At 48.3% G+C, this 26,150-nt stretch overlaps 1 protein-coding gene across 4 annotated transcripts in view; it reads right to left on the bottom strand.

Annotated features, from left to right (window-relative positions):
* Positions 1-21,098: 21,098 nt before the first annotated feature.
* The window catches only part of Lars2 (leucyl-tRNA synthetase 2, mitochondrial), a 139,642-nt gene continuing 134,590 nt past the window's right edge, over positions 21,099-26,150 (bottom strand). For all 4 annotated transcript variants that reach the window (XM_077796292.1, XM_026389918.2, XM_077796294.1 and 1 more), the window contains one exon: positions 21,099-25,168. In XM_077796292.1, the coding sequence (XP_077652418.1) occupies positions 24,989-25,168 (180 nt within the window). In that variant the 3' untranslated portion in view covers positions 21,099-24,988. The remainder of the gene's footprint in view (positions 25,169-26,150) is intronic.

The raw sequence follows: 26,150 nt of genomic DNA, 5'->3' as shown, positions 1-26,150 counted from the left end.
CTGTTGCCTGAAAGGCACATCTTATTCCAGTTTTTGTCCATGATTGAGATCATCACCCTGTCCCCTTCTAAAGAGACACAGATTCCCTCTAGAGAGGTGCACATCGCACTCCAGGTCTTTGTGCTCTGCTTGAGACCCCCAAGCCTGAGTTGGGAACTGTCTTAGTCCACACCCACTCAAGTAACTGAGTGTCCCTATGGTGGGTGTCTCCAGGACCTGTTAATTCCCATTCAACTATGAGGCTACATGCAACCTCACCCTGAAAAACATAAAGCACATTCGAATGTGGTCAGCTGTCTCTCCTATTATTTGGGGGAATGTGACCTTCCCTAGGGATGCAGGATTCATGAGAATAAAGCAGGGGAGAAGAAGGAGAGGACAAGAAGGGAGGGTGAGCTTTTCTAAATGGGTTGTGAAGTCCTGTCGCTATTTACATACAAGAAAATTTTACATACAGCAAGGAAAATTTATCAGATCCTTTCTCTGATTAGATTAGAGTGGAGTGAATAGAACTCCAGTATGGGGAAGTCACAGAAATCAGAAAAGAGCAGTCTCCTGGGTTGAATAGCATCCCTTCCAAGTTCATGTACTTTCTCAAACCTCAGAATGTGACCTTGTTTGGAAATAGGATTGTTGTAAATGTAATTAGTTAAGATGAGTTGTAGGGGATCAGGGGGAAAACATCTTTTGCTTCTATCCTTCAAGGTTCTCAGTTGAGTCTTGAACTGTTTGCAGATGAACAAAAAAATCAAATAAATTTACTAGCATGCATGTCTCATATATCCATGGGAGAAATTCAGAGATGAGTCACTCAAAGGGGTATTTAGAAGGAAGGCATGTATGCCGGGTGCGGTGGCACACACCTGTAATCCCTGCGGATCAGGAGACTGAGGCAGGAGGATCCCGGGTTCAAAGCCAGCCCCAGCCAAAGTTTGGTGGTGTTAAGCAACTCAGTGAGACCCTGTCTTTAAATAAAATATAAAAAATGCTGGGGATGTGGCTCAGTAGTTGAGTGCCCCTGAGTTCAATCCCTGGTACCAAAAAAAAAAAAAAAAAAAAAAAAAAGAAAAAGAAAGAAAAAGAAAAAAGAAGGGAGGCATAAAAGAAAAATGGGTTGGGGCTTCTGGGAGGGAGAGGTTAGTTAAAGGATGATGGCTGAGAAAGGTATGATCAGCAATGGAAAGGCTTGCTGTGCAGCTTTAAGTCAATGCCCTTCTCCATTGGTGAGTAACCCTCGGGAGCCAGGGGTGCAGCTCAGTGGTAGAATGCCTGTGGCAGGCCCTTGTTCCACCCCAGCACTGCAAAACAAAAAACTCTCCTGAATAGAGAACTGTTCTTCTTTCTGGAGTAGCTAGGGCAATGCTCTTACAAATGGAAATTTCGTTTATAGACATAGTGGAAAATCCATGCTCTGTCTTCAGGGCTTCTCTTGTATAGGCTGTTTCTCAAAATAACCCTCCTGCCAAAGAGGAAGCTTTTTGGGGTGGGTGGCGTATGCTGGTCCCACAGAGGTCATGCAGAAGCAGGGTGAGCCCTGGATCCAGTGTGACTGGTGTTGTTATTCTCAGAGGAGAGACACAGACACCCAGGGAAGGGTTCAATGTTCTGGGCTTAGGACACATCATTCCAAAATGTGCCTATAGGAGAACAGAACATGCCACTCCAAAACACAGACCTCCTTGGCCTGTTGGTTATTTAGAGCTGGTCCTTTACAAAAAACAACAACTGGGGATTGAACTCAGGGGGACTTTACCATTGAGCTGTATCCCCAGTCCTTACTATTTTCTTTCTTTCTTTCTTTCTTTCTTTCTTTCTTTCTTTCTTTCTTTCTTTCTTTCTTTCTTTCTTTCTTTTTTTTTTTTTAATTTTGAGACAGGTTATCATTAAGTTGCTGAGGCTGGCCTTGAATTTAAGACCCTCCTGCCTCAGCCTTCCAAGTTGCTGGGATTATAGGCATGTGCCACCATATTCAGGTTGAGCTGGCCATTTTGAGAAGCTGCAGACACAGAGGCTTGAAGAAGCTGCCTTTTTGTCAGGGGAGTTGACATTTAGAGAGAAGATCTCCGTTTGTGAGGCGTCTTCCTAGGGTGGACTCAGCCTCCAGCACTGTGAGAGGTGTGTTTCATTTAAACTGCCCGTTGGTGGGGCTCTGTCACTGACAGCTCCAGGAAACTAAGGCAAGACCCCACTGCAGGGGCAAAGTGGCCCATACCAGTCATTTAGTTCCCTTTCAACCAGCTCCTTCCTGAGTGTTCAGAACCCCCAGTGTTAGGACACTTCATTCATTCCAAATGTATTTATTCAGCGCTACTCCATGCTGGCTGCGGCGAGTGCTGGGAGCACCACTGTTGTAACAGGACTTAGGCTCTTCACTGTGGCCTGCAGATGTCCGATGGGTGGCTGAGGCAGGATTCAGGACTTGGCATCTCTGCCTCCCAGGTTGTGTCCATCTCCTTTGCTCCAAGTCACCTTGGATTCTGGGAATAACAGGCCTGATCATAAAGGTCTTGTGATGAGTGGAAGCTACTCCCTAGGCAATGGCAACTTTCCCATTGGTGACAACACTCCTCCTGACCAATCAATCCTGAGAGAATGGTGGACAGCCCACACCTGATCAGGATCACCTGCTTCGGCAGCTGTGAGAAGCCCCCAGCTATGCAAACCCCCAACGCTTGCCCTCATTCCCTTTTCTTTTTTTTTTTTTTAATATTTATTTTTTAGTTCTCTGCGGACACAACATCTTTGTTGGTATGTGGTGCTGTGGATCGAACCCGGGCCGCACACATGCCAGGCGAGCGCGCTACCGCTTGAGCCACATCCCCAGCCCTCATTCCCTTTTCTATAAAAGCTTAATGTCACTGTCAGCCACTCAAAGACAGGGTTCGGGAGGTGGGTGCCTTGCCCCCTGGTGGCCCTGCATTGGTGGAAATTCCTTTCCTGCTCTGCACTGTCAGCTCTTCTGTCTGTTTCGGGAGCGAGTGGCTGGACCTGATTTGTTGGATCGCAGGGTCAGCCCTGTGGCCTGGGACCCCAGTAACACCATAACAGATGACGTGCCACCTGCCCTTGAAGCCTCCAGATGAGCAGAAGCAAGTACACAAGTGGGTGAAGCTCTCCAGGCCTCTGTGATGAGAAGGTGACATGTGAATCTCCTTTTCTTTCCCAAGGGAGTTTCTTAATTTCATGTAGAAATGTACAAAATGCTCCAAATATGGCTCTTCCTCTCCACACCAACTACCCTTAGGAACTGTACAGCAACGCTGGGCACAGTGGTGCAAACCTGTAATCAGGGGCTGAGGTAGGAGGATGGTAAATTAGAGGCGAACTCAGTGAGACCCTATCTCAAAATAAAAAAGGACTGTAGTCATTGTCTAGTGTACCTGAGGCCCTGCGTCTGACTCCCAGAATGGCAACTTAAAAAAGAGGGGGAAAATCTGCGGAGCGCTCAGTGTTGGTTCCCAGGCCTTTGATCACATTGCTCTCTCCTGGACAGAGTCACTCTGCCCAGGACCCTCTCTGCTCTGACTGCAGACCTAGTGCCAAACCCTGTTCTAATTTCCATGCTTACCCGCCACACCTCTGTTAATATGTTCCTTTTCCAGAAACTTGTTTGTTCCTTCAACAAATATTTGCTGAAGGACGGTAGGTGTGGCTCCGTGGTAGAGAGCATGCTTAGCATATGTAAGGACCTGGTTCCATCACTAGCAAAAAAATTTTTTTTTAAAGAGCAGATATTTATTGTTAGAGTTATTTTTTCACTTATTTATTAATACTGGGACTTAAGCCTGGGGCAAACAAACAAAAATACCAGTAAAAACACCATTATTCTGCAACCCAGGATTTATACTCTTGGGCATTTATCCCAGAGAAATGAAAACTTGTATTCGTATAAAACCTGTACACAAATGTTCATAGCAGCTTTTATTGGCAAGAGCCAAAACCTGGAAATAACTGAGATGTCCTTCGGTGGATAAGTAGTCAAACACACAATAGAACATTCATACTGTGGAATACTACTCAGGAATAAACGGAATCAGCTATCAATCAATGCAACACCTCGAGACTGTTAATCTTAGGGAATTCTGCTGAATCCAAAAAGCCAGATTTTAAAGGATGTATACTATGTGATTCCATCCATGTAACATTTTTGAAATGATAAAATTATAGAGATGAACAGATCAATGGTTGCTGGGTGCTAGGGATGGGGTGGGTGTCAGCAGGGAGGTGCAGGTGGGTCCAGTGAGGAACCCTCAGAGGAATGGAACCACCCTGTCTGGATGTGCTGGTACCTGCACTGTGATCACACTGCACACACATGCACACACCCCCCACTCCCACCCCACGGATCAACACTAGTGAAACTAGGAAATCTGAATAAGAGTGGTGGATTGTATCAATGTCCATATCCTGGTTGTGATACTATGCTGCAACATGTTACCACTGGGGGAAACGAGGTTTAGCAGGAACAGGATGGCCCTGTATTATTATTTTTTCTTTCTTTATTTCTTTTCTTTTTTTTTCTGGGCTGGGCATTGAACCACTGAGCTACATCCCCAGCCCTTTTTCATATTTTATTTTGAGACATGGTCTTGCTAAGTTGCCCAGACTGAGTTTGAACTTGTGATCCTCCTGCCTTGGCCTCCTGAGTTTCTGGGATTACAGATGTGCACCACCCCACCTGGTGCTCTGTATTATTTCTTACAACTGCATGTGAATCTATTAAAAAAAAAACAGAAAAAGAATAAAAAGAGCAGAGCAGTGTCAGAGGACTGTGAGATACTATTGAACAGTCTAATATAAATAAAAGTGATATACAGGAAAGAGGGGGAGGTTAAAATGGGGCAGAAGAAAACATTTTTTCTTCCTTGTGCTGGGGACTGAATGGAGGAGTACTTTTACCTCTAAGCCACATCTCAGTCCTTTTCTTATTTTTTATTTTGAGATATTTGCCTCAGGTCTCGCTAAGTTGTTGAGGCTGCCATCACATTTGTGATTCTCCTGTCTCAACCTCCGGGGTCATTGGGATTATAAGTGTGCATCACTACACCTGAGCAGAAGAAATATCGGAAAATTGAAAAACAGAATTTTCTAAGATCGGTGAAAGATATCAACCCATAAATTCATAAATCTGAAGAACTCCAAGCAGTATAAAGAAAAAAAAACCCTACATCAAGATATATTCTAATCAAACTACTAAAATTCAGAGTTAAAAAGAACTTTTTTTGAAAGAATTTTTTTAATATTTATTTTTTAGTTTTTGGTGGATACAACATCTTTATTTTTTTAATCTTTATGTGGTGCTGAGGATCGAACCCAGCGCCCGCGCATGCCAGGCGAGCGTGCTACCGCTTGAGCCATATCCCCAGCCCCTAAAGAGAACATTTTTAAAGTTGCCAAAGTAAAAAAAGACACTATCTTCAATGGAACAGAAAAAATAAATGAAGGCCGATTTTCATTTGAAACAATAATAATACAGAAACCAACAGTAGCATCTAAAATACCAAAAGGAAACATCGCCAGCCACAAAGTCTGTAACCAGTGAAAATACAGGAAAAAAACCCACTGTTTTCAGACAAACAAAACCTGAGATAACTTAGTTTCAGAAGACCCATTTTAAGAAATATTAAACTGTAAGCTATAAGCTAAGGGAAATTATATCCAAGTAAAAGCCAGATCTGCAGGCAGAATAAAGAACAGCAGAAATGTAGGCATTTGGGTAAATATGAAAGGCTATAGTTTTCCTTTAAATTTTTCTTTAAAGACTCTCAGGTGTTTAAAGTAAAAATAACAAGCAATTTATGTGGGTTTTATAACATACATAGTATTTGCCAATAGGTCAAAGGACAGGAGGGGATTCTGTTGTAAGGATGGTTTAATTTTTACATTGTGTTTGTGAAATGGTATAACATTAACTAGAGGAACATATTGTGAATTAATGTTGCATGTTACAATGTCTGAAATAACCATTAAAAATGCTATCATTAGCCAGGCACGGTGGTGCACACCTGCAATCCCAGCAACTCAGGAGGCTGAGGCAGGAGGATCGCAAGTTCAAAGCCAGCCTCATCAAAAATGAGGTGCTAAGCAACTCAGTGAGACCCTGTCTCTAAATAAAATATAAAATAGGGGGATGTGGCCCAGTGGTTAAGTGCCCCTGAGTTCAACCCCTGATACCAAAAAAAAAAAAAAATTGCTACTGTTAGCTGGGTGCAGTGGTTCATACCTGTAAACCCAGCAACTCAGGAGGCTGAAGCAGAAGGATTGCAAGTTCAAGGCCAACCTCAGTAACCTAGAGAGGCCCTCAGCAATTTAGTGAGACCCTGTATCAAAAAAATAAAAAGGGGCTGGGGATGTGGCTTAGTGATAAAGCACCTCTGAATTAAATCCCTAGTACCAAAAAAAAAAAAGATACCATCAGCATATTACCCACTTAATACTCATAACCAAGTAAGACAGACAAGGAAACAGGTTTGGAGAAGCTAAAGCTTTGTCCAGCACCAGATATGACACCTCACCCAAGTTTTCAACCCCCATTGGGTCTCAGAAAACAATACTCCACAGTGTAGTGCTCAGGCAATGCTGGGTGCTTTGGGAATAAAGAAGAACCCAGGTCTCTGGCCTTTCCTTGTTCCTCTCCCTTCTGAAGCACAGGCAGGGAACCCAGGTGAATTCTGCCCCAGGCTGCTCTCTGTTCTTCGGGCCCATTTATTAGATATGGAAAATGACAAATCTCCAAATAGTGAGACCTTAGGAAAGGGAGTGCAAAGGAAAACCATACATCGATAGCATTGAGCATTCCCAATACATTCTTTCCCAGTGACAAGACAGGCCCTGGGGAGGAGATATCCATCAAGTCTGGAATGACAGTCTCTGGGAAGAGGCCAAAGCCTCTTGGTTGATCTTTCCCTAAACAAATCCCTTTCCCAGATACCAACCACTGACCCCAGGCCCTCCATCTGGTCCAGTAAGATAAATCCCAGATACTGACCACTGACCCCAGACCCCATCCCATTTCGCCCAGTAAAACAGATCCCAAATTCCTGAATGCCCAAACTGACACATTCATTAATTTGTAAAGCAGATCCCAAATTCCTGAGTGCTCGAGCTGACACGCTCATTAATTAAGTCACCACTCAGTGTAATCTATATAAGCCCAGTCCCTCTCCTTTGTCCAGTGGCTCATTTTCCACCAGGAAAGTGAGTCCATCAGAGGCATGACCCCATTCCTGAATAAAGGCTTTTGGCTGATCCTTGAAGTTTGCGTCTGGCCGGGTCCTTCTGTGCAATCACCATTCATCTCGCCTACATTACCCACCTTCCTCCACTTCCCCTTCCCTGTGAAGAGGGCACACAAGCTTCTAAAGACCCCTGGGGCATTAGGCACTCACTGCCTGGGAAGCCCCAGCACGGGGAAACTCGTCCACCTGTTCTCCTACTGAAATTGAGCCACTGGACAAAGGAGGGGACTGGGCTGTAGGTTACACTGAGTGGTGACTTAATTAAGGAGCATGTCAGCTTATGCACTCAGGAATTCAGAGGGCTGAAGGGAGGTTCCCTTCACCCCAACACCCTCAAACCTTCTCTGTACAAGACCAGATAGTCTACATATTTTGTAGAGGACAGAATCTCTGTCACAGCGAATCAACTCTTCCTTCCATACGAAATGATGGAGCACAGCAGTGTTCCAATAAAACTACTGACAAGAACAGGGAGTAGGCAGATGTGACCCTCAGGCCACAGTTTTCCAATCTCTACATTGTTCCACCATTCTGGTGGTTTTTGGGTTCTGGCTAAGGAAAGCCATTCTGGGCCACCACCTTAGCCAATAGGCTCTATCTGGCTGAAACATTGGGTTGCCCTGAACCCTTCCCTTTTGGGCTCTGGCTTCAGCATTTTGGTCAAGAAGGAAGCTCAGTTCCCTTTCTTCCATTCCTGCCTTAGGAAAAAAAATCCAAGTGAAGGCCAGGGACTGCTGAGCCTGGATGACTGAGGCTCACTGTGCCTCTCAGTGTTCCTCTTTTCCAATCTTAAAATAACCCCCAGTGTTTCCTGAAGGCTCCCTCCCTCCCCGACAGCTCTTTCCATGTGGCCTTTGGCTTAAAGCCCCTTCCCTGGCAGGCTTCTAGCCTAGAGGTCAGCCCTGTCTTTAAAACACGTGGGACTATGTTGCTGCAGGCCATCCCGCTTTAGGACGCCCCCAGCAGGCCTCCACAATCAATCATCCTGTGCAGCTTGAGCAAGAGGAGCCAGAACTGAAGCCCTAACTCCAGGGCTTGGCAGGAAACCATTCAATTGTTAGGCTTTTGTCCCCTGTGGAGAAATCCCCCAGGCTGTCATTCGGCTCTGCTCAGCAATTTTCAATTTTCGAAATATCCTCCAACTATTTTCAGCAGTTTTCCTCCCAGGACACCAGCCCCACCCACCAGCTGGTCCACTTTATAATTAAAGCAATTAAAATCTCATTCTCGGTCTTTAACCACTTGATCAAGTTTAGAGAGTCCACTTAGGGTCAGAATCAGAATTTGTCCAGCACTGCCAAGCTTCACCCCACCCACCCCCTGCGCCCCATCCACCCACCCCTAGCCCATTGTACTAAGGGCCCTGTGCATGCCGGGCAATCTCGACCACTAATAGACACCTCCACCCTGGACCCATTTCATGACCCTTGGAAGCATTTCCAGACTTTGGACCAGTTTTGAAGGTCAGTCTTTTATCCCATCCTGAGCAGCTGCTTAGGACTCCTAAAATCAGAAGCACTACAGAGACAATTTTGCTTAGGGGCTGAGGAATGAACCCATTGATCCCCCAGTGCCCCTGGGTTCAATCCCCAGTACTGAAAAAATAGAAATGTGTTTGTGGGCTGGAATGTAGCTCAATGGTAGAGTGCTTGCCCAGCTTATGTGAGATGCTGGGTTCCATCCCAAGTACTACAAACAAATTTAAAGAATACCTTTTGCCAGGTGTGATGGTGCACACCTATAATCCCAGCAACTATGGAGGCTGAGGCAGGAAGATCGAAAGTTCAAGGTCAGCCTCAGCAATTCAGTGAGACCCTGTTTCAAAATAAAAAATAAAAAGGGCTGGGCATGTAGCTTAGTGGTAGAACGCTGGCCCAGCATTTGGGAGGCTCTGGGTGGAGTTCCCAGCACCACCAAAACTACCACCACCACAACCAGAACACATCTTGATCTCAGAGATGCTTGACTGCAGCGACCTGTGCATCTTAGATAGAATTGGTAACATTAGTGACTTGGCTGCGGGGAGGACAGGTTGGCTCTGCAAATACACTGAGTGGTTGCTGGAGAACTTCACCCTCCCTGGGCATGACACCTACTGTCATGAGAGCCTGTAAAACATCCTTCAGCCACCTCTGAAAGGTGCTTTCTTCCTCTTGAGGTGGCAGATTTGCTGATGGAGGGATGGAGCGGGCTGCTGAGCATCCCTGGGCTTGGAGACCTGTAAGGGCCTCTGCAGCCCAAGTCCCATGGTCCTTGCCCTGGATGCAAGGAGAGGCACAGCGGGGACCTTTCCCCTCCTGCCTTCTCACCACGTTCTTCCCCTGGGCCAGATGCACTCTGGCTGACCTGCTTTGGCTAAGCTGACTGTACTCCAAGGTTGGCCCTACCCTGAGGTCCTGAGGTCTCAACTCAAAGCAGGATCAGGTGTGGACTCAAAGGCACTGGGCGACTTTTCCACTGGGGCCCCTGTTGGGCTGCCACGGAGGGCCTTCTACCCTAGGACGTGCTGGAGCGCACAGTCCTCCTCTCCTTCCCTCCACATGCCTCCGGGACCCCTGGCAATGTCCCTATCTGCCTTTCCTCTCTCCACAGCTCAGTCCCCAGCCCCATCGGGCACAGAGGTGATGCTCCATGATCAGCAGGCCCCACGAGGAGTGCTTGTTATCAGCACTGTGCTGCGGAGGAGCCGGGCCTGTCCTGGGGGCCTCAGGACGTGTGGCCCAGTTGAGCGAGGATGCGGCCTTCCTGTTTGGCCATTCACCTTGGCCTCGGGCCTGGGCATTTATTTGCCTGACGGCTGTGACTGAGTAAGTCTCCAAACTAAATTGCCCTCCCAGCACCTCTCCAGTCACGTGGGGTGAGGCACGTCCCTTCCTGTTACCACACAGCTTCCCCCAAAGCAGGTCCTCCGTTGAGGGGTGTGGCGTGTGTGGCGTGTGTTTATGTGTTGTGATTATTTGTGTGTTGTGTGTAAGTATGGTGTGTACGGCATGTGTGTGGTGTGGGTATGTGTGTTGTGGCATGTGCAAAGTGTGTGGGTGGGGAATGTGTGTACATGTACATGTGGTTTGGTGTGTGTGTGGCATGTGTATGTATTGTGGCTTGTATATGTGCGGTGTCTTGTATGTGGTGTGTGTGGCTTGTGTATGTGTGGTGTGTATAGCGTGTGTGTACGTGGTGTGAATGTATGTGTGGTGTGTATATGAGGTATGGTGTCAGTGGTGTATGTGAAGTATGGTGGGTGTGTGGTGTGGCATGCACGTGCCATGTGTTTATGTGTAGTATAGTATGTATATGGTGTGTGCTGCAGTATGTGTATTCTGTGTGTCTTTGTGGAGTGGTATGTGTGGCATGTGAAGTGTGGGCTGTGTGTGAGGTGTGTACATGTGGTGTGGTGTATGTTGTGCTATGTGTGTAGCGTGTGTGATGCATATTTGGTAGGTGTGATGTGTCTGTGGTGTGGTGCGTATGTTGGATGGGGTGGGGTGTGGTGGGTGTGTTGGGGTATGGTGGGGTATGAGGTGGGGGGTGTGTGCATGTTGGGGTGTGTGTTGATGTGGTGGGGTGTGTGTATGTGGTGTGGGGTATGTGTATATGGTGTGGTGTGTGGGGTGTGTGCATGTTGAGGTGTGTTGATGTAGTGAGGTGTGTTTGTGTGGTGGTGTGTGTGTGGGTGTGTGGTGTGTATGTGTGGTGTGTGTGTGTGTGTGTGGTGTGTACATGTTGGGGTGTGAGTCTCCAGGACCAGAACACTGCAGCATTCAGGGAGGTGTCACATTTCCACCCGGAGTGAACAGCCCTGTCCCTGTGAGCTGGGATGTGAGGAATTCCCAGGGCTCCCAGGGCATCTGGGAAGCCCCCTCTTCTCTGCCTTGAAAGAGGTGCCTAACCCGCCAGCAAGCCCGCAGAACGCTCCACAGCCTCTCCTCCAGCCACTGTGTGAGACTCGTAGAAGAGTGGGGAGATTTGGGGGACCAATCGGCAAACCCTGAGATCAAGGATGACATTTCATGAAAAGGCACCGAATATGTTTGTGACTCGCACTCCGTGGGGTGAGGACCTGAGTCTGGACAGAGGGCAGGGCAGGCCTCCTGGTTTGGCCGGCCAAGAAGAGCCTGTGGTCACACAGCTATTTTGGACTCACGGTTAGCAGCGTTCACAGATTTAGAAGGCAAACAGCTGTCACTCAGGAGATGTCTATAAAATAGGGTGTTAGCAGACCCTGGAGATATTTTGGAGAAAACAGAAAAGAACAGAGGCAAGACTTTGAAAACAAAGCCATCCATGTGGCAGAGGCAGCTACCTGCCCACTAAGGACTGGGGTCCCCCTTGCTAGGTGCACAGCTGTTGCTGGGAAGTGGCTGCCCAGCTCTGTGCAATCAGCTGACCTCCAACCCCTGAGGCTGAATTCTGGCCAAGAGGAAGTGGGCAGAGTGCTAGATGCACTGAAGTCCAGATCTGGCCCACACATCCTCCTTTCCACTCTACAACCCTCTCTCCCCTTTTCTGCAAGCGGCCTTTGCTGTCTAGGCAATGGAAGCCCTAAATTGAAGACAGAGGAGCCTCCACGATCCCGGGTCCCCAGGCACACCAGAACTGAACAAAACAGAACCTTCTCCTTTGTTCTCTTCTCTAGAGGATTAGACTTACCAGAATGAGAATTGAAGTCTGCTGTGTTAGATCACTGAGATGTGGGAGTGTACCTGTTATAGCCCATTGGATAGCAGTTAGCAGATAATGACAACATTTTTATGGCTGAAGATGATTGGTAGGCAAACAAGATATGGGCACATCACTGGATATTAGTGCACAAGCAAGGTGTCACGGGTAATAGTGAAGTAACAGAAGACTAAGGTCTGCTCCCTCCTTCACACCCAAGACATTTGACTTAGAGTGATTGATGATGACTAAATTAGTCAATTAAACATTGACAGAAATTTCCCAGAAACTAAGGTGTGAGTGGACAGCTGCATTAGTTGATAACTAATGATGGTGATACTTGGTGGCATTTTGTTGACACGCCCTCTTCTGAGTGCTCAGCCGTTGTCCCTGAGGTGGCTCTGCTTTTATATACTCCTTCCCACCTACAGCGAGTGTCCTTCTGACAAAGCCCCTCTGGCCCTGTTTCTAGTGGAGAGGACTTATCCGTACCCTGATGAATGCTATCACTCTTTGGGTGACCTGCTTCCTGTTGACCCCACAGAACCTGAGGAAGGGGAAACCCTCCCCTAGAATCCTGTTTTCCTCTTGTAACAAGGACTTAGACTCTTCACTGTGGCCTGCAGATGTCCTATGGGTGGCTGAGGCAGGATTCAGGACTTGGCATCTCTGCCTCCAGGTTGCGTCCATCTCCTTTGCTCCAAGTCACCTTGGATTCTGGGAATAACAGGCCTGATCATAAAGGTCTTGTGATGAGTGGAAGCTACCCCCCTAGGCAATGGCAACTTTCCCATTGGTGACAACACTCCTCCTGACCAATCCTGAGAGAATGGTGGACAGCCCACACCTGATCAGGATCACCTGCTTCGGCAGCTGTGAGAAGCCCCCAGCTATGCAAACCCCCAACCCTTGCCCTCATTCCCTTTTCTATAAAAGCTTAATGTCACTGTCAGCCACTCAAAGACAGGGCTCAGGAGGTGGGTGCCCTTGTCTCCTCGTGGAGCTACATTTCTGGAAGTTCCTTTCCTGCTTTTCACTGTCAGCTCTTCTGTTTTGGGGGTGAGTGGCTGGACCTGATTTGTTGGATCCTCAGGGTCAGCCCTCTGGCCCAGGTCCCTGGTGACACCTGGTTCTGAGGGCAGGCCATGATATTGCAGTAGCAACAGATGAGGGTGAGTACGCCTTTGGATGGGGCCTGGGGTGGACCAAATATTGTGAGTCCCAGATGAGGTCCTCCCATTATTATGGGAAGGATGATCTGGAAGAGTCTGAATGGGCTACTGGGAGGCTGTGGAGCTCTCATCAAGATGGCAGGCCCAGCACTGCTCTCCTGACTTCTCTCTTCCATGAGCTTTTCCTGGTGGTATGTGAAGTTAAGCAAAGTTGTCTTCCTGACTTCTAGATCCCAGTGACGGTGCCCAAAGGAGGCTCTGTCTGCCAGAACTGTTGAAGTGGTCAGTCCTAGGTCAGAGGGAGCCCAGCCCTCTCCCCAGGCACATGCCCCAAGCGGGTGCCTCAGAGCCCTGGGATGTGCTCAACCCCATGTGCACCTGTAGTGACCAACTTTCCCAGACACTGATCGGGAAGTGTGGTTTGGGCAAGTTCTAGAGGACTTAGGAGACAATTGGAGAGAAAGTTAGAAATCAGAATTGTCTTAGAAAATCCAGGAAGTATAAGGACTGGCTTACATAAAGGTCTTTGGGAAGCTGGTGGAAGGTGGAGTGGGTTGGAATTGGGCTCTTCTCGTGTGTGGTATCCAGCAAGGCCTTGTATATGGTTATGGAGTAAAACCCCTGTCAGTGCCTTGGAAGGCTTGTTGTTCCTGGAGGTCAACTGGAGTCCAAGTTCAGGCAGAAGACAAAAGAAAGCGTACCTACATGGTTGCTCCCCTGTGGGACCCTGGAGCAGATGGGATAAACAGAATAGAACTTTCTAAAATGGCTTCAGTAACTGCCTGTCCTGTTTACAATAACATCCTTACTTCAGTGTCATTTAAAAAAGTGTGGGATCATTGCTAGCTCGGCTGCTTCTGGCCACTTGCAATATTCCCATGCCCAGAGTCACCTGGGCCTCTGTGGAAAGCCTACTGTGAGAGCTAGAGGCAAAATATGGTATTTGTGTGCAGCCTATCCCAGGTCTAAACAGCATGACTTTCACTGTCAGATTGAGGGATGTAGTGTACCTGTGACCCCCCCCATCATTTATGGTGCCGTGGTATCAGTATTATCCCCATTAGTAGGGAAGCCCCTCCAGCCAGCAGCACAACTGATCTAGGAGAGACAGAAAGACTGGGGCAGGAAAGAAGGGCCTTGTTGAGTCTCCCATAGACGGACCTGGGTGAACTTAATAGCAACAGGAGTGGTTGAAATGAAAACAGATAAACAACTGAATGACACCTGGTGCAGGTATGGAAGCAATTGCCAAAGGACAGGAGGTTTCAGCCATTACCTCTCCATAAGGAAAGGGAGAGATAAAGGTAGAACAGATCCTTCCTCCAAAAGGAGACAATGACAAGCTCCTTGCATTAGGAGCTATAATAAAAGCAGGGTCGTCAACTCTCCTGGAAGAGTCTTTGAGTCCTTTGGGTGTGGGAAGACTAGGGGGTGAGGTCAAGGTTCAGGGGTCTGAGCCATGTCTCTAGACCAGGAGCCATATATAGAATTGGTAATACATGGAGTGACAGCATTGGTGGACACAGGAAGTGAGTGTACGTTGACATGTGGCAATCCTGGCCAATCTCAGGCAGGTGAACTGCTGTTGATGGACATGGAGGAAAAACAGTGAGAGTTCTAGTTGAGATGTTCACACTACAGCTTGGATGCTGCCTCCCACCACCTACCTGGTGTTCATAGCTCCCATTTCTGAGTACATAACAGCTGTGGAGTACATTCCGTTCTGGAGTCGCTGTCTACAAACTACAGTAAGGGAGTCCATTTGTGTTTCCAGGAGCGTGTGCCAGTTATAAGGCCAATAGTAAGGGGCATGATAAACACCCCCTGGTTGTTTTGCCTGAGCCCAGGTGGACAGTTGCCACCAAACAATATCAGCTCCCTGGTGGCCACTGAGAGATAATGGACGCCACACATGAATTGGCTAAAGTAAACATAATTCACCCAACACACAGTCCTCTTAACTTTCCTATGTGGCCTGTTAGTAAACTGGATGGAATTGGGCATGTGACAATAGATTACAGGGAATTAAATGAGGTGATCCCTCCACTCAAACAGCCTCCATGCTAGAAGACCTTGGCAGTCTGCTGGGAACACATCCCTGGGCTGGACCTTGCTAGTGCCCTCTTTAGCCCAGAGGCAGCCCCTGAGAGTCAAGACCCATTTGCCTTCATGTGGGAAGGTGACAATGGACATTGATGGTGTTACCTCAAGGATATCCCCACAGCCCCACCGTGTGTCACAGTGTGATAGTGCAACATGTGGAAATACCCTCCCACCTCTGCTGGGAAAAATGTTTCATGATATTGATGACCTACTTCTTACTTTGGAATCTTTTTCAGCATTCACTGAGGCTGTGCCCACACCTTTAACTCACTTGCCGCAGAGAGGATGGGCCGTGAACCCCGAAGTGCAGGGCTCTGGCTGACCAGAGAAATCCTTGGGTGTTGTCTGATCGGGTAAGACAAAGGCCATGAGAATGTTCAGGTGTCCCCACTTCCCAACATAGTAATGCAACTACAAGAGTTTGTGGGACTCCTGGGTTACTGTGGGGATTTCCTCCCTCATCTGGCTATTAGGACCCCTGTAAAATCCACGTAGGACACAGTGGGGGCTGAACTGACCGCCATACTGAGATATTTAATCAGGCCAAATAAACAGGCACAAGCCCTTGGAACACCAGCACATTGAAGTCTGCTGATATACCCTCCATGTCACTCCAGATGGCTTTGGATAAGGCTTATGGCAGTGGATGAAGGGACATAAGACCCTCCCATTGGATTTTGGTCAGTTATAAAAGGAGACAGAGGAATGTTACAGCTTGTTGGAAAAACAACTGTGTGCCACTTATGCTGCACTTCCAGCCACGGAGCCACCACCAGGGACATTCCAGTCAAGGTCATGACCACCCATCCAGCAGTGGATGGCTATAGCAATGCCTAAGACCCCACCATCAGGGGTGGCTCAGATGGTGACCATTGTGAAGTGGGGTGAGTACCTTGGACAGTGAGGAATGGACAACACCTTGCCTCTCGGCTCACAACTTCAACAGTTACTAGGACAGGTCACATATGTTACTGGGACAGGTCATGTACGTAGCAGAAAAGGATGAAATACCAGAGACACAGCTTTTCCTCCTCCGTGCACCAGAAGGCCAACCTCCAACACCAGAGTCAGCCTGGCACACTGACAGATTGTCAAAAGGAAAACCCCCAGTGTGGAGAGCCATACCACCCAGTGACTGAGGCTTTGCGGATCAGCAAAGGACAAGGACACAGCAGCCCATGGATATGTGTGGTTATCGCTCATGAAGGTGGGCATTAAGAATCTGCACTAACAGCTGAGCCATATTCAGGGGACTAAGAATGTGCTGCCTCAGTGACAACAAGAGCAGATGATTCATGGCAGGACTTTTTTGGGGAAAATAGTACTGGAAGACATCTGGCATTGTGACCAAACCAAAGTTGTCATAGTGTACCATGTGACTGCTCGCTGCCATCTCCAAATTCTAGGCAATGACAAGGCGGACTAACTGGCAAGGATAAGATGGCAGGAGGAAGTGCTAGCAGAGAAAACGGCCACTTGACTACATTCTAGATTAAAGCACACAGGCCAAAAGATTATGTGGGCATCGGACCCAGTGGGGGCTGCCCATAGTTTTCTTTCTTGTGTGAGTGGTGGTGCTGGGGACGGAGCCCAGGGCCCACACACATCCTTGGCAAGTGCTTTACCACCGAGCTATGTCCCCAGATCGGCCCATTTCTGATGTTGCTGCATGTCAGAACTGTTCTCAGTGCTACCATGATGACGGGATGCCACCGCAGAGCTTGTTAAAGGAGATGATGTTTGTCTTCAGTGCTGGAAGATAGATGGCACTGAAGAATGGGTCCTCTCCCATTCTCAGAAGGGGCCAAATGTGCTTACTTGTGTGGACACCATTACAGGCTTATGGAAGGCCTCCCCCAGCAAGAGAGCCAATCAAAGCCCACTATTCAGGGGCTAATCCAACTGTCACATGTGGTCACTGAGAGTGACCAAGGAACCCATTTCACAACAGTGGGCCCAAGACCAGGACGTATCCTGGATTTTCCACTGGCCGTACAATTCAATAGGAGCTGGATTAATTGAAAGAATGAATGGTTTGCTGGACCAGCCTAAGGTCTCAGAGGTACCATGCAGGGCTGGCTGCTCCTCTCCCTGAGGCACTGAGGACACTGAATGAAAACCCAGACATCAGCAGCCTGCAGTCCTTGCTACATTGACATGCCCATGGCTGCCAGCATTAAGGTGACAGATAAAGAACACTTCCACTGAGCATTTTCTTAAACCAGCCTAGGGCATGGGGAACAAGTTACTGTTGCCACCTCCTCAAGACTTCACATCAGATACCAGAAGCATTGTCTGGCCATGGAGCAAGCCCCTGGTGGTTTGCCTTATTGACTTCTTGGGGATGGGGGAATGTCCAAATTTACAAGTAAAGCCTACTATGTTGGGAACATGGCCCCTAAAGTACAGGTGATGCACCAAGGGTGAGGAACACCTTGTATTTGTTTATGGCAATGATTTTATTTTTTGGTACTGGGGATTGAATCTAGAGATACTTTACCACTGAGCTCCATCCCCAGTCCCTTTTATTGTTGTTGTTTTTGGAGACAGGGTGTCCTTAAGTTGCTGAGGCTGGCCTTGAACTTGTGATTCTCCTGCCTCAGCCTCCTGAGTCTCTGGGATTATAGGTGTTTGCCACCACATCAGGCTAGTTTATGACAGTTATGTATTCCAGAAGGGGCTTATTCTTTTTGTCTCCCTGAAGATTGGTCTGGTACACTTGCCCAGGCATGCCTACTGTGCAGGCTACTTTACTAACACAAGATGGTACAGTGGCCTCATGGAGCTGATCTGCTGTTCTTGGTGCCTATTAAACATCTGTCATGTTCTCCATAGGTTGGCAACAAGTAACCTATTTCTGGACTGGGCAACGGAGGTTGCGCGTCATGCCAACCAGACTGACTGCTGGATCTGCTCAGAACTCCCTGTGACTGCAGCCCAAGGACTTCCCTGGGTCGCCCAACCTGCAAATGAGACCGAATGGACTTGGTTGACACAGAATTGGAGTGAAAACACTCACCCGCCAAAATGGCCATCGTATAATTACACGACACAAAAGGTTTTTGCTTTAATTATAGAGACATTGAATGCTTCTCGAGTTCCTGGGTACACTTACGTATGGAATGGGCTTTCATGGGAGGTAGCAGTTCATGTCACAGTTAAAACGATGGCTTCCCTTTGTGTCACCCAGTCTGGTCATGCCAACAGGACAGTGGGTTTCATGCCTGACCCTCTGTGTAAGAACACAGTCAACTCAACAGATATCCTGTCCTCAACACCCAATGTCACTTATGGGGCCTTCCCCCTGCCGTGGGGTGCACTGTGGATATGTGGGTCCAATGGATGGCCTTACCTACCTTACCACTGGACAGGACGATGTACATGGGGCTGGCCTTACATCCCGGCCCAAGTTAGGCCTCTTTTACCCCAGATGCCTAGTAACTGGGAGAGCGTGAAGGCTCGCCACACCAGACAGCGCCGGGCCTCCTCGTGGTTCTACACACTCGCTGTTTTCTCCCCGCAAGCTGCAGTGATCGACGTGGAAAATCAGGTCTCCGCCTTAGCCTCCCACACAGCTCAAGCTCTCAACCAGACCAAACACGCCATTACCTTGTTAACCGAGGAAACCACTCAGATAAGAAAGGTGGTGTTACAAAATAGGATGGCACTAGATATGCTCATGGCTGCGCAAGGCGGGGTATGTGCCATCTTGGGGACAGAATGCTGTGTGTACATACCCGATAATGAGAACAATATCACTTTGGCTTTAACCCAAGTGTCTAAACAGATGAATGCGATTGAGGACCTCTCTGTGGATCCGTTCTCTAGTTGGCTGACGTCCATTCCTTCCGCATGGCGCAGAGCCTTCTACATTGTCTTACTGAGCCTGGCGTGCTTGCTGATAGGCTCTTGCTTTTTGTTCTGCTGCTGTGGGATGTGTATGCGATGTGCCTCTGGAGCCCTGACCCGAGGGTTTTGTGGAAGACAGGAGGCATGAGATGGAGGGGGACATTAAGGGGCCAGTAAAGCACTGAAGGGGTGGACAGTTGGGGTGAACACTAGTCAGAGCCTAGGAAGGCTTGTTCAGCGCAGTGAGATGAGAGGGACTCCCAAGAAGGTGACAGTGAAGGATCTAGAAGCAGGCCACTTCCCTTGTTTCCAATTTTTAGGTGGATATGAAAGCAGAGTCGCCTTGGATGTAAAGTATAAGAATGTACTTAAAATATCTGAAGCAACCCACCTGTGCAGTGGGCACAAGACCTCTCCCTATGTTCTCCAGCTGGTAGGTGTGGTGTGGCCCTCCATTGTACCCCAGCCTGCTCCCCGACAAAGAGCAAGTAAGAAAATGTCCAAACCCTGTCTCTTGAGTCCTACAAGTTCTTTCTTTGGGATTGGTAAACTGGGGCTTTTGCTGCCCTGGGGTTGAACGATAGTAGAGCTGGACTGAGCACATACTTACTTCTCATTAAAAGGAAAGGTAGCATTGCTGCTGCTGGTGTCGGGTTGGGGGGAATCGCAGGCCGCAGCCCTGACACACTGGGGTCTGGCACAGACATCTTTTCTAGAGGTCGAATGGGGGAACTGGAATTCAAGCATAGGGCTTAAGGCACAGGGAGATGAGTCATAGGGGTTGGGTTCTGCTGGCCTGGCTACCACCTCCCCTCCAGGGCCTCATCCCGGAGCCTCCCGATCTCTCTCCCTCCCTCCCTCCCTCCCTCTCTCAGTCCTGTGGGAAGCCTAGCTTGGTGAAGATGGATGAAGGCCTTAACTGAAGTCAGCTCTTCTGGGTTGTCAGTGGCCCCACCCTTGGATCTAAGGTCACTGCCCACAGGACTGGCCTTTTCTTGGATGTCCCCACCCACTACCTGCCCTAGGGGAATCCCCACTTGCTCATTGTTGCTCACCCCAGATTCCATTCTCCAAACTCATGAGCTTGGACCAGAGCCTTTGGCAGCCTACCCTCTGAGCATCAGGCAGGGGCCCAGCACACTGACCCGCTGTTTTTCACTTGCTCTTCTCGTGGGAAGAAAGGGAGGTGCAAACTCTTCTCTTTCCTTGAACTGTAGGGTGTGGCAGATCTCATCCTTCAAGAACATTTACCTGAGTACACCTCAGTGGCGAGGGGCAGCGCCAGGGTTTTCCTACAGTACAGGGAGGGTGTGCTCTAAGTGGAATGTGCAGATAGGGGTCACGGTAATTCTTCACTTACTGAGATGGTCACAGGCCTTTTGGAGCCAGTTTGCAAAACAGGATGTTTATGGCTTCTGCTTTGGTCTTATTCATGACCTTCCCCGTCAGCAGTGAGCCCTGAGCGGGGTGGTTTGCAAGATCCAAAGGCTAAGGCCGGAGGAGCCTCCCCTCTACCCAGAACCAGTGATTGTGCAGAGGGCAGCTTCATGGGGATTTTTGGTTCCTAAGAGGGCACATCCTCAAGGGAAGCTAGATATCCCAAATGGGATAAAAAAAAAAAAAATATCAAGGGGAACAGGTTCTTAGTTCATGTGGATCTTTATAAAATTGTACATTTTGATATTTCCCCCATTATTGAAATACTTTATGGCCAATAAAAATTAAAAATGTCAAAAAATAAACAGAAGAGGAAAAAATAACATGTAGAACTCCCATTCAATGATCTCTGGGCAAATTTCCTCTTCTCATTTTTGTTTATAAGAGTTACGAGTTTTAAAAATTATAGTTGGGGGGCTGGGTTTATGGCTCATGGGGGCACTGGGGTTGTGGCTCAGTGGTAGAGGACTCGCCTAGCACATGCGAGGCCCTTGGTTTAATCCTCAGCACCACATAAAAATAAATAAATAAATATTGTGTCCAATTACAACTAAAAAATAATTTAAAAAGAATTATGATTGGGATCACATTGTGTATGTATCTTGCTTTATTCATGAAAAAAATATCTGTGGTACATGTTTTTGTTTTGTTTTTTAGCAGGGGCAGGTACTGGGGATTGAACTCAGGGCACTTGGTCACTCAGCCACATCCCCAGCCCTATTTTGTATTTTATTTATTTTGTGTTTAGCACCTCACTTTTGCCGAGGCTGGCTTTGAACTTGGGATCCTCCTGCCTCAGCCTCCCAAGAGGCTGGAATTATAGGCGTGCACCACCACACTCAGCTGGTTCATGTTTTTAAAAGCCATCTTTTGCTGGCTGCCTAGTCTTTCTTTTCATTATTCCTTTTGGTACTGGGACTGAACCCCAGGGTATTCTACCACTGAGTTATGTCCCCAGCCCTTTTTATTTTTTTTATTTTGAGACAGGGTCTTGCTAAATTGCTTAGGGCCTTGCTAGTTTGCCCAGGCATTTGGGGTCCTCAAGCCTCAGCCTCCTGAGTGGCTGGGATTAGAGGCATGTGTCACCACCCCTGGCTGCTGCCTGTCTTTGATTGGATGTGCCCTATCTCTTTTTGACCAGTTTCCTATTGGGATGCAGAAGGCCTATGCTGTTTCCCAGCTTACTCACTGTTTTAGTCTTTGGGATTTATTTCTTTGGCAGACTCCTACTATAGCAGCATCTGCCGTGGGGCACTACTTTCTTAACTCTTTTTCCCAAACCTAGACATCTGCACTTGAGCCTGGGTCTTTAAAGGGCTTCACCCCAATCACAAGTGTTTCGAGCCATCCATGGGCTGTGTGTGAGCTATGCGCATTTGAGCATATGAGGGGACTGGATTGACGTCACTGCCTGATTGGGCTGTGTGATGCATGTGTGCCGTCTCTCTTGCTCTGCCTGTGATCCCACACAGCACCTGAGATAGGTGTGACTTTCCAAGATGTCAGCCAAACTGCTGACCACAAGACATCACCAAGTAAGACTCCACCCTCCAAAATCCAATTCCTTGCCTTATTTGGTTGGGATATTCTGTGAATAGCTTCACCCCAATAAATAGGGGGTTTTCAGGTGTGCTTGCTCTCTTGCCTCCCTTGCTCTCCTTGCCTTCCAGTGTGGGAGCTTGATTTGTGAGGCTGCAGGGCTGTCCTAAACCCAGAAAAAGGTATTTTCTGTGTTTGTGTGGTTTTTCTGTTGCCAGCCCAATCCACCTGGAGTGATCCTGATTCCCTCGCATATTGTGACACCCAGGCTCTTGGCCTCTTACCCACCACCCACCTCTGTAGAGAAGGCACTGATTCTGTGATTTCCTAGATTTACAGGAGGGGAGCCCTAGCCTGCCTCTGCTCAAAATGCTAATAGTTTTGGTTAACATTTCACCTGATTGTCAGACATCAAGCAAGATAGGCAATCAGGTGAGGGACATGGCGATAGACATGGTAGGGTAGCCTAAGTGGAGTCAGAAGATGTAGGTCTGGATCCTGGCTCTTCTAATTGTCAGCTGTCAAAACTGAGCAATTTGTTGACCTTCCGAGCCTGGGATTCTTCATGACAGAATCATTCCTTCTCTTTAGGGTTTTCACGGGAATTGAATGAGATAATGCATGTGAACTTGTCCAGTTGTTTCTGACATCATCGAAGCAGTCAATAAAGGACTGAGATCATTCCCCTCCCCACCTACTCGCCCGCAGGGACACAGCTTTCAGTCCAACTGTTCCATGATATTTAGTACCTCTTAGTAAGTACCAGTGAGCTCTCCCTTTCAACAATTTTATCCTCTTGGAGAGAAGGTTCCCCAAGGCCATGCTGGCACAGCCAATGGGTCAGTCCAGAAGCCATGAGACTTTTTTGGTCCACTGCTGTGGCTCAATAATGTGCAAATAAAGGGCTTCTTACCCTCTTCTCATTCAATACTACTTAGCTTACCCTAGGAAAAAACAAGAAAATCAAGCAAAAACACTTCCCCCTTCTTATACCAAATTCCTTGTTTGCTTATATTTAATCCACCTTTGTTCTGACATGCAATGGGATTATGCACATTCAAGGTCAGCTCTGGGAACATTTTAAATACCCACTCTAGAGTTCTGGTCTCTGGCTTCCCTCTTTTTCAACTCTACTTCATCATGGTTCTGGGCCAAATTTTATCTGGGTAAGCTAAAGGTCAGAAAATAGACATTTGTTTTTGTTTTTGGTTCTGGGGACTAAAACCCAAGGCCTCACACATGCTAGGCAAGTGCTCTACCACTGAGCTATGCCCCCAGCCCTAAGCTGAAGATTAGGGAGAGGAAAGACTAAATAAAAATTATGGCTCAAATGCATCAGTTAATCCAGTGGTTCTCAAATTTTAGTATTACTTGTAGAGTTTTTCCTTCTTTTTCTTTTCTTTCTCTCTTTCTTTGCAGTGCTATGGATCAAACCCAAGGCTTATGCATATTAAGCATATTAGGCTTCACCCTCAGCCCCACTTGGAGACTTTTAAAAGAATCTTGATGGCCAAGCTACACCCCAGACAAATTAAATTGGAATTTCTGGACACAGGAACTGGCATAATAGAAAATTTGAGGACCTGTGACTTCAAGCTGTGCTAATGTGCCTGAATCAGTGTTGTCTGCCTTGCAGTCAGTTCCAGAGAGAAAGGACCACATGCATCTCCACAGCATTCCATGTGGGCCAGGCACACAGCCAAGCTTCTGATGATGATGGCAGACCTCAGTCTGTTCCTGATTAATGCCAAGACTTGGAATATGGTGGCTATTCCAAGATCACAGATATGTCCTGAAGTGGTAAACATTTTATTACAGTAAAAAAAAAAAAAAAAAAAAAAAGTCATCTCTCAACCGATGAACCGCAGGGAACCACATCAGAAGCTGCTGCAGAATAATCGCACTGAATAACAAATACAGATTTTCAGCATCATGAAATGGCTAGATTCTTTCCATTCTTCCTCCATTAAATCAACGGCTAGGTCAGTTCTGATAACAGCCCATCAATGTTTACTTCATATAGAACCAGGATTGGACCCACACACTGGGCCATTCCTGGCCACCTCCTCACTGCCAGATAGCAGCGGCCTAGACACAGGAGGTGACACTGAGCAGCCACAGCTACACTTGCTCTTCCTCTGAGTCTGTCCACCATGGTGGCATCGCCATCTGGGATCCACATGAGCCCTTAGGGCCTTTGCCCTGGGGGGCTGTGGTGGGCTCTAATGTTGACAGCCAGCAGCCTGAGTGGACCTGCTTCCCTGGGCGGTAATTTCCACACACTGAGGGCTGGTTCTGATGCACTGCTCCTTCATCATCCTAGGGAGTGGCGCTCTGCCTGAGCGCTGGTGCGTCAGTATCAGGACAGGCCCAGCAGCCACGTCCAGCTGGGGTGGGGGAGGAAGAGGCCTGTGTGGCAGAGCTGAGGCGTGGTGGAGACACGTGCAGAGACACCAGCACTGCTGGTCTTCCGTTCAGAGCCACTCTAAAAGGACCCAGGGTCCAACCCCACACGCCCGATATTTGTGGATAACCTGAATGCTTCTTGGCCTAGTCTGAAGGCCAGGAGACCATCCACCACTCTCCAGAGTTCCTGCTTCAGAGTGTCTGGCACATGGCTCCTGGGACTGTGGGGTTCCTCAGGTCCACCTTTGGCTCTCAAGAAGCATCTACTCGATGCCATCTCAGGATCCAGAAGCCCCTGGGCTGTTCCAGAGTCACGGTCCTCACTTGCTTCTCTTCTCCTTCCTGCTCCCAGCCAGTGGTATCTCTGGTGGCTTCACATGGGGTCGCATGGCTTCCTCAACCCTGACATGGGGGTGCAGGAGGGCAAGAGACAGCTACATGGTCCCTCTTCCTCCCTGTGATTTCTCCTTTGCCTGCACTCACCCTGCCCCCTGCACAGGCACCCTATTGACCCCAGCCTGTCATAGTATGAAGGTCAGTATTCCAACCCAGGCCTGGAAGGAGGCTCCTCTGGGGCCCCAGGTGTCACTCTTGCACCAGGAAGTTGATGAGGGCAGTCCTGGGGGAGAGGAAGGCCTTCTTGATGTTTCTCCCCTGCAAGAGCCTGGCTCCCAGTTCACTCTGGAGAACAAGTTCGTGGACTTTATCCTGGTCCTGGGCAACTTGCTGGGGCACAGGGATCTTGCCACAGGCTTTGTTGTTGATCTGAGAAGAAAAATAGCCAGAGACGAACCATGAGGACAGCCTGCTTTGGGGATGTCCCAATCTGCACTGCCTGCTAGGGGATTGCCACCACAGGAAGGAGAAAGGGAAGCTGGCACCTGCCTTGGGGTGGAAGGAGGAGGGCACCTGGGAGAGACAGACAGACAGACAGACAGACACTGAGACCCCAGTGCTGCCTGTAGGTGACTACCACCTTGAGTTTCCTGAGCACTGCCCCAAACACAGTTGTTGTGGGATGTTAAAAACTTAGACAGGCTGAGTGCAGTGCTGCAAGTCTATAATCCCAGTGACTCAGGAGGCTGAGGCGGGAGGATCACAGGTTCAAAGCAACTTAGTGAGACCCGGACTATAAATAAAAAATAAAAGAGGCTGTGAAAGTGGCCCAGTGGTAAGCACCCCTGAGTTCAATCCCCTTGTACCAAAACAAAACCAAAACCAACCAACCAACCAAACAAACAAAACCCCCCAAAACATATGCTTGGCTCATATCCAGAGGGAAGTATTACCAGGTCACTGCAGATCAGGTTTAAGTCCAAATCTGGGCTGGAATGGGCCATCCCCTTAGCTCTGCCTGAGTACCAGGCACGTGCCATACGATTTACTTGTATGAGCCTGTGGGGAGATGCACGACTATCCCACCCCATTTTTCAGGCGAGGAAGCAGAGGTAGGTGAGGAGAAGTCATTTGTCCGAGGTCCCACCGCAAGTACTGGAAAGTGGATGATCTGCTGAACCCTCTCTCTCCTGCCCAGCCCCCTCCCACCCAGCCCCCAGGCCTCTCTGGATGGAGGCTGGCCTCTGAGGCAGGGACTCTTCCAGCCTTCAGCCATCCTTCCTGTGCCCTTTGCCTTAGCTGCTCCATGGCTCACAGTCCAGGGTCCCTGGGGACTTCTCCCGGCCCCCTGCCCCCACAGCTCCTGATGTTCTGACATCTCTGTCTCCACTGGGGACATGCTGTTCCTCTT

Source organism: Urocitellus parryii, chromosome 3, assembly GCF_045843805.1.
Source record: "Urocitellus parryii isolate mUroPar1 chromosome 3, mUroPar1.hap1, whole genome shotgun sequence".
NCBI lineage: Eukaryota > Metazoa > Chordata > Mammalia > Rodentia > Sciuridae > Urocitellus > Urocitellus parryii.
This window is presented reverse-complemented; position numbering and strand designations above follow the sequence as displayed.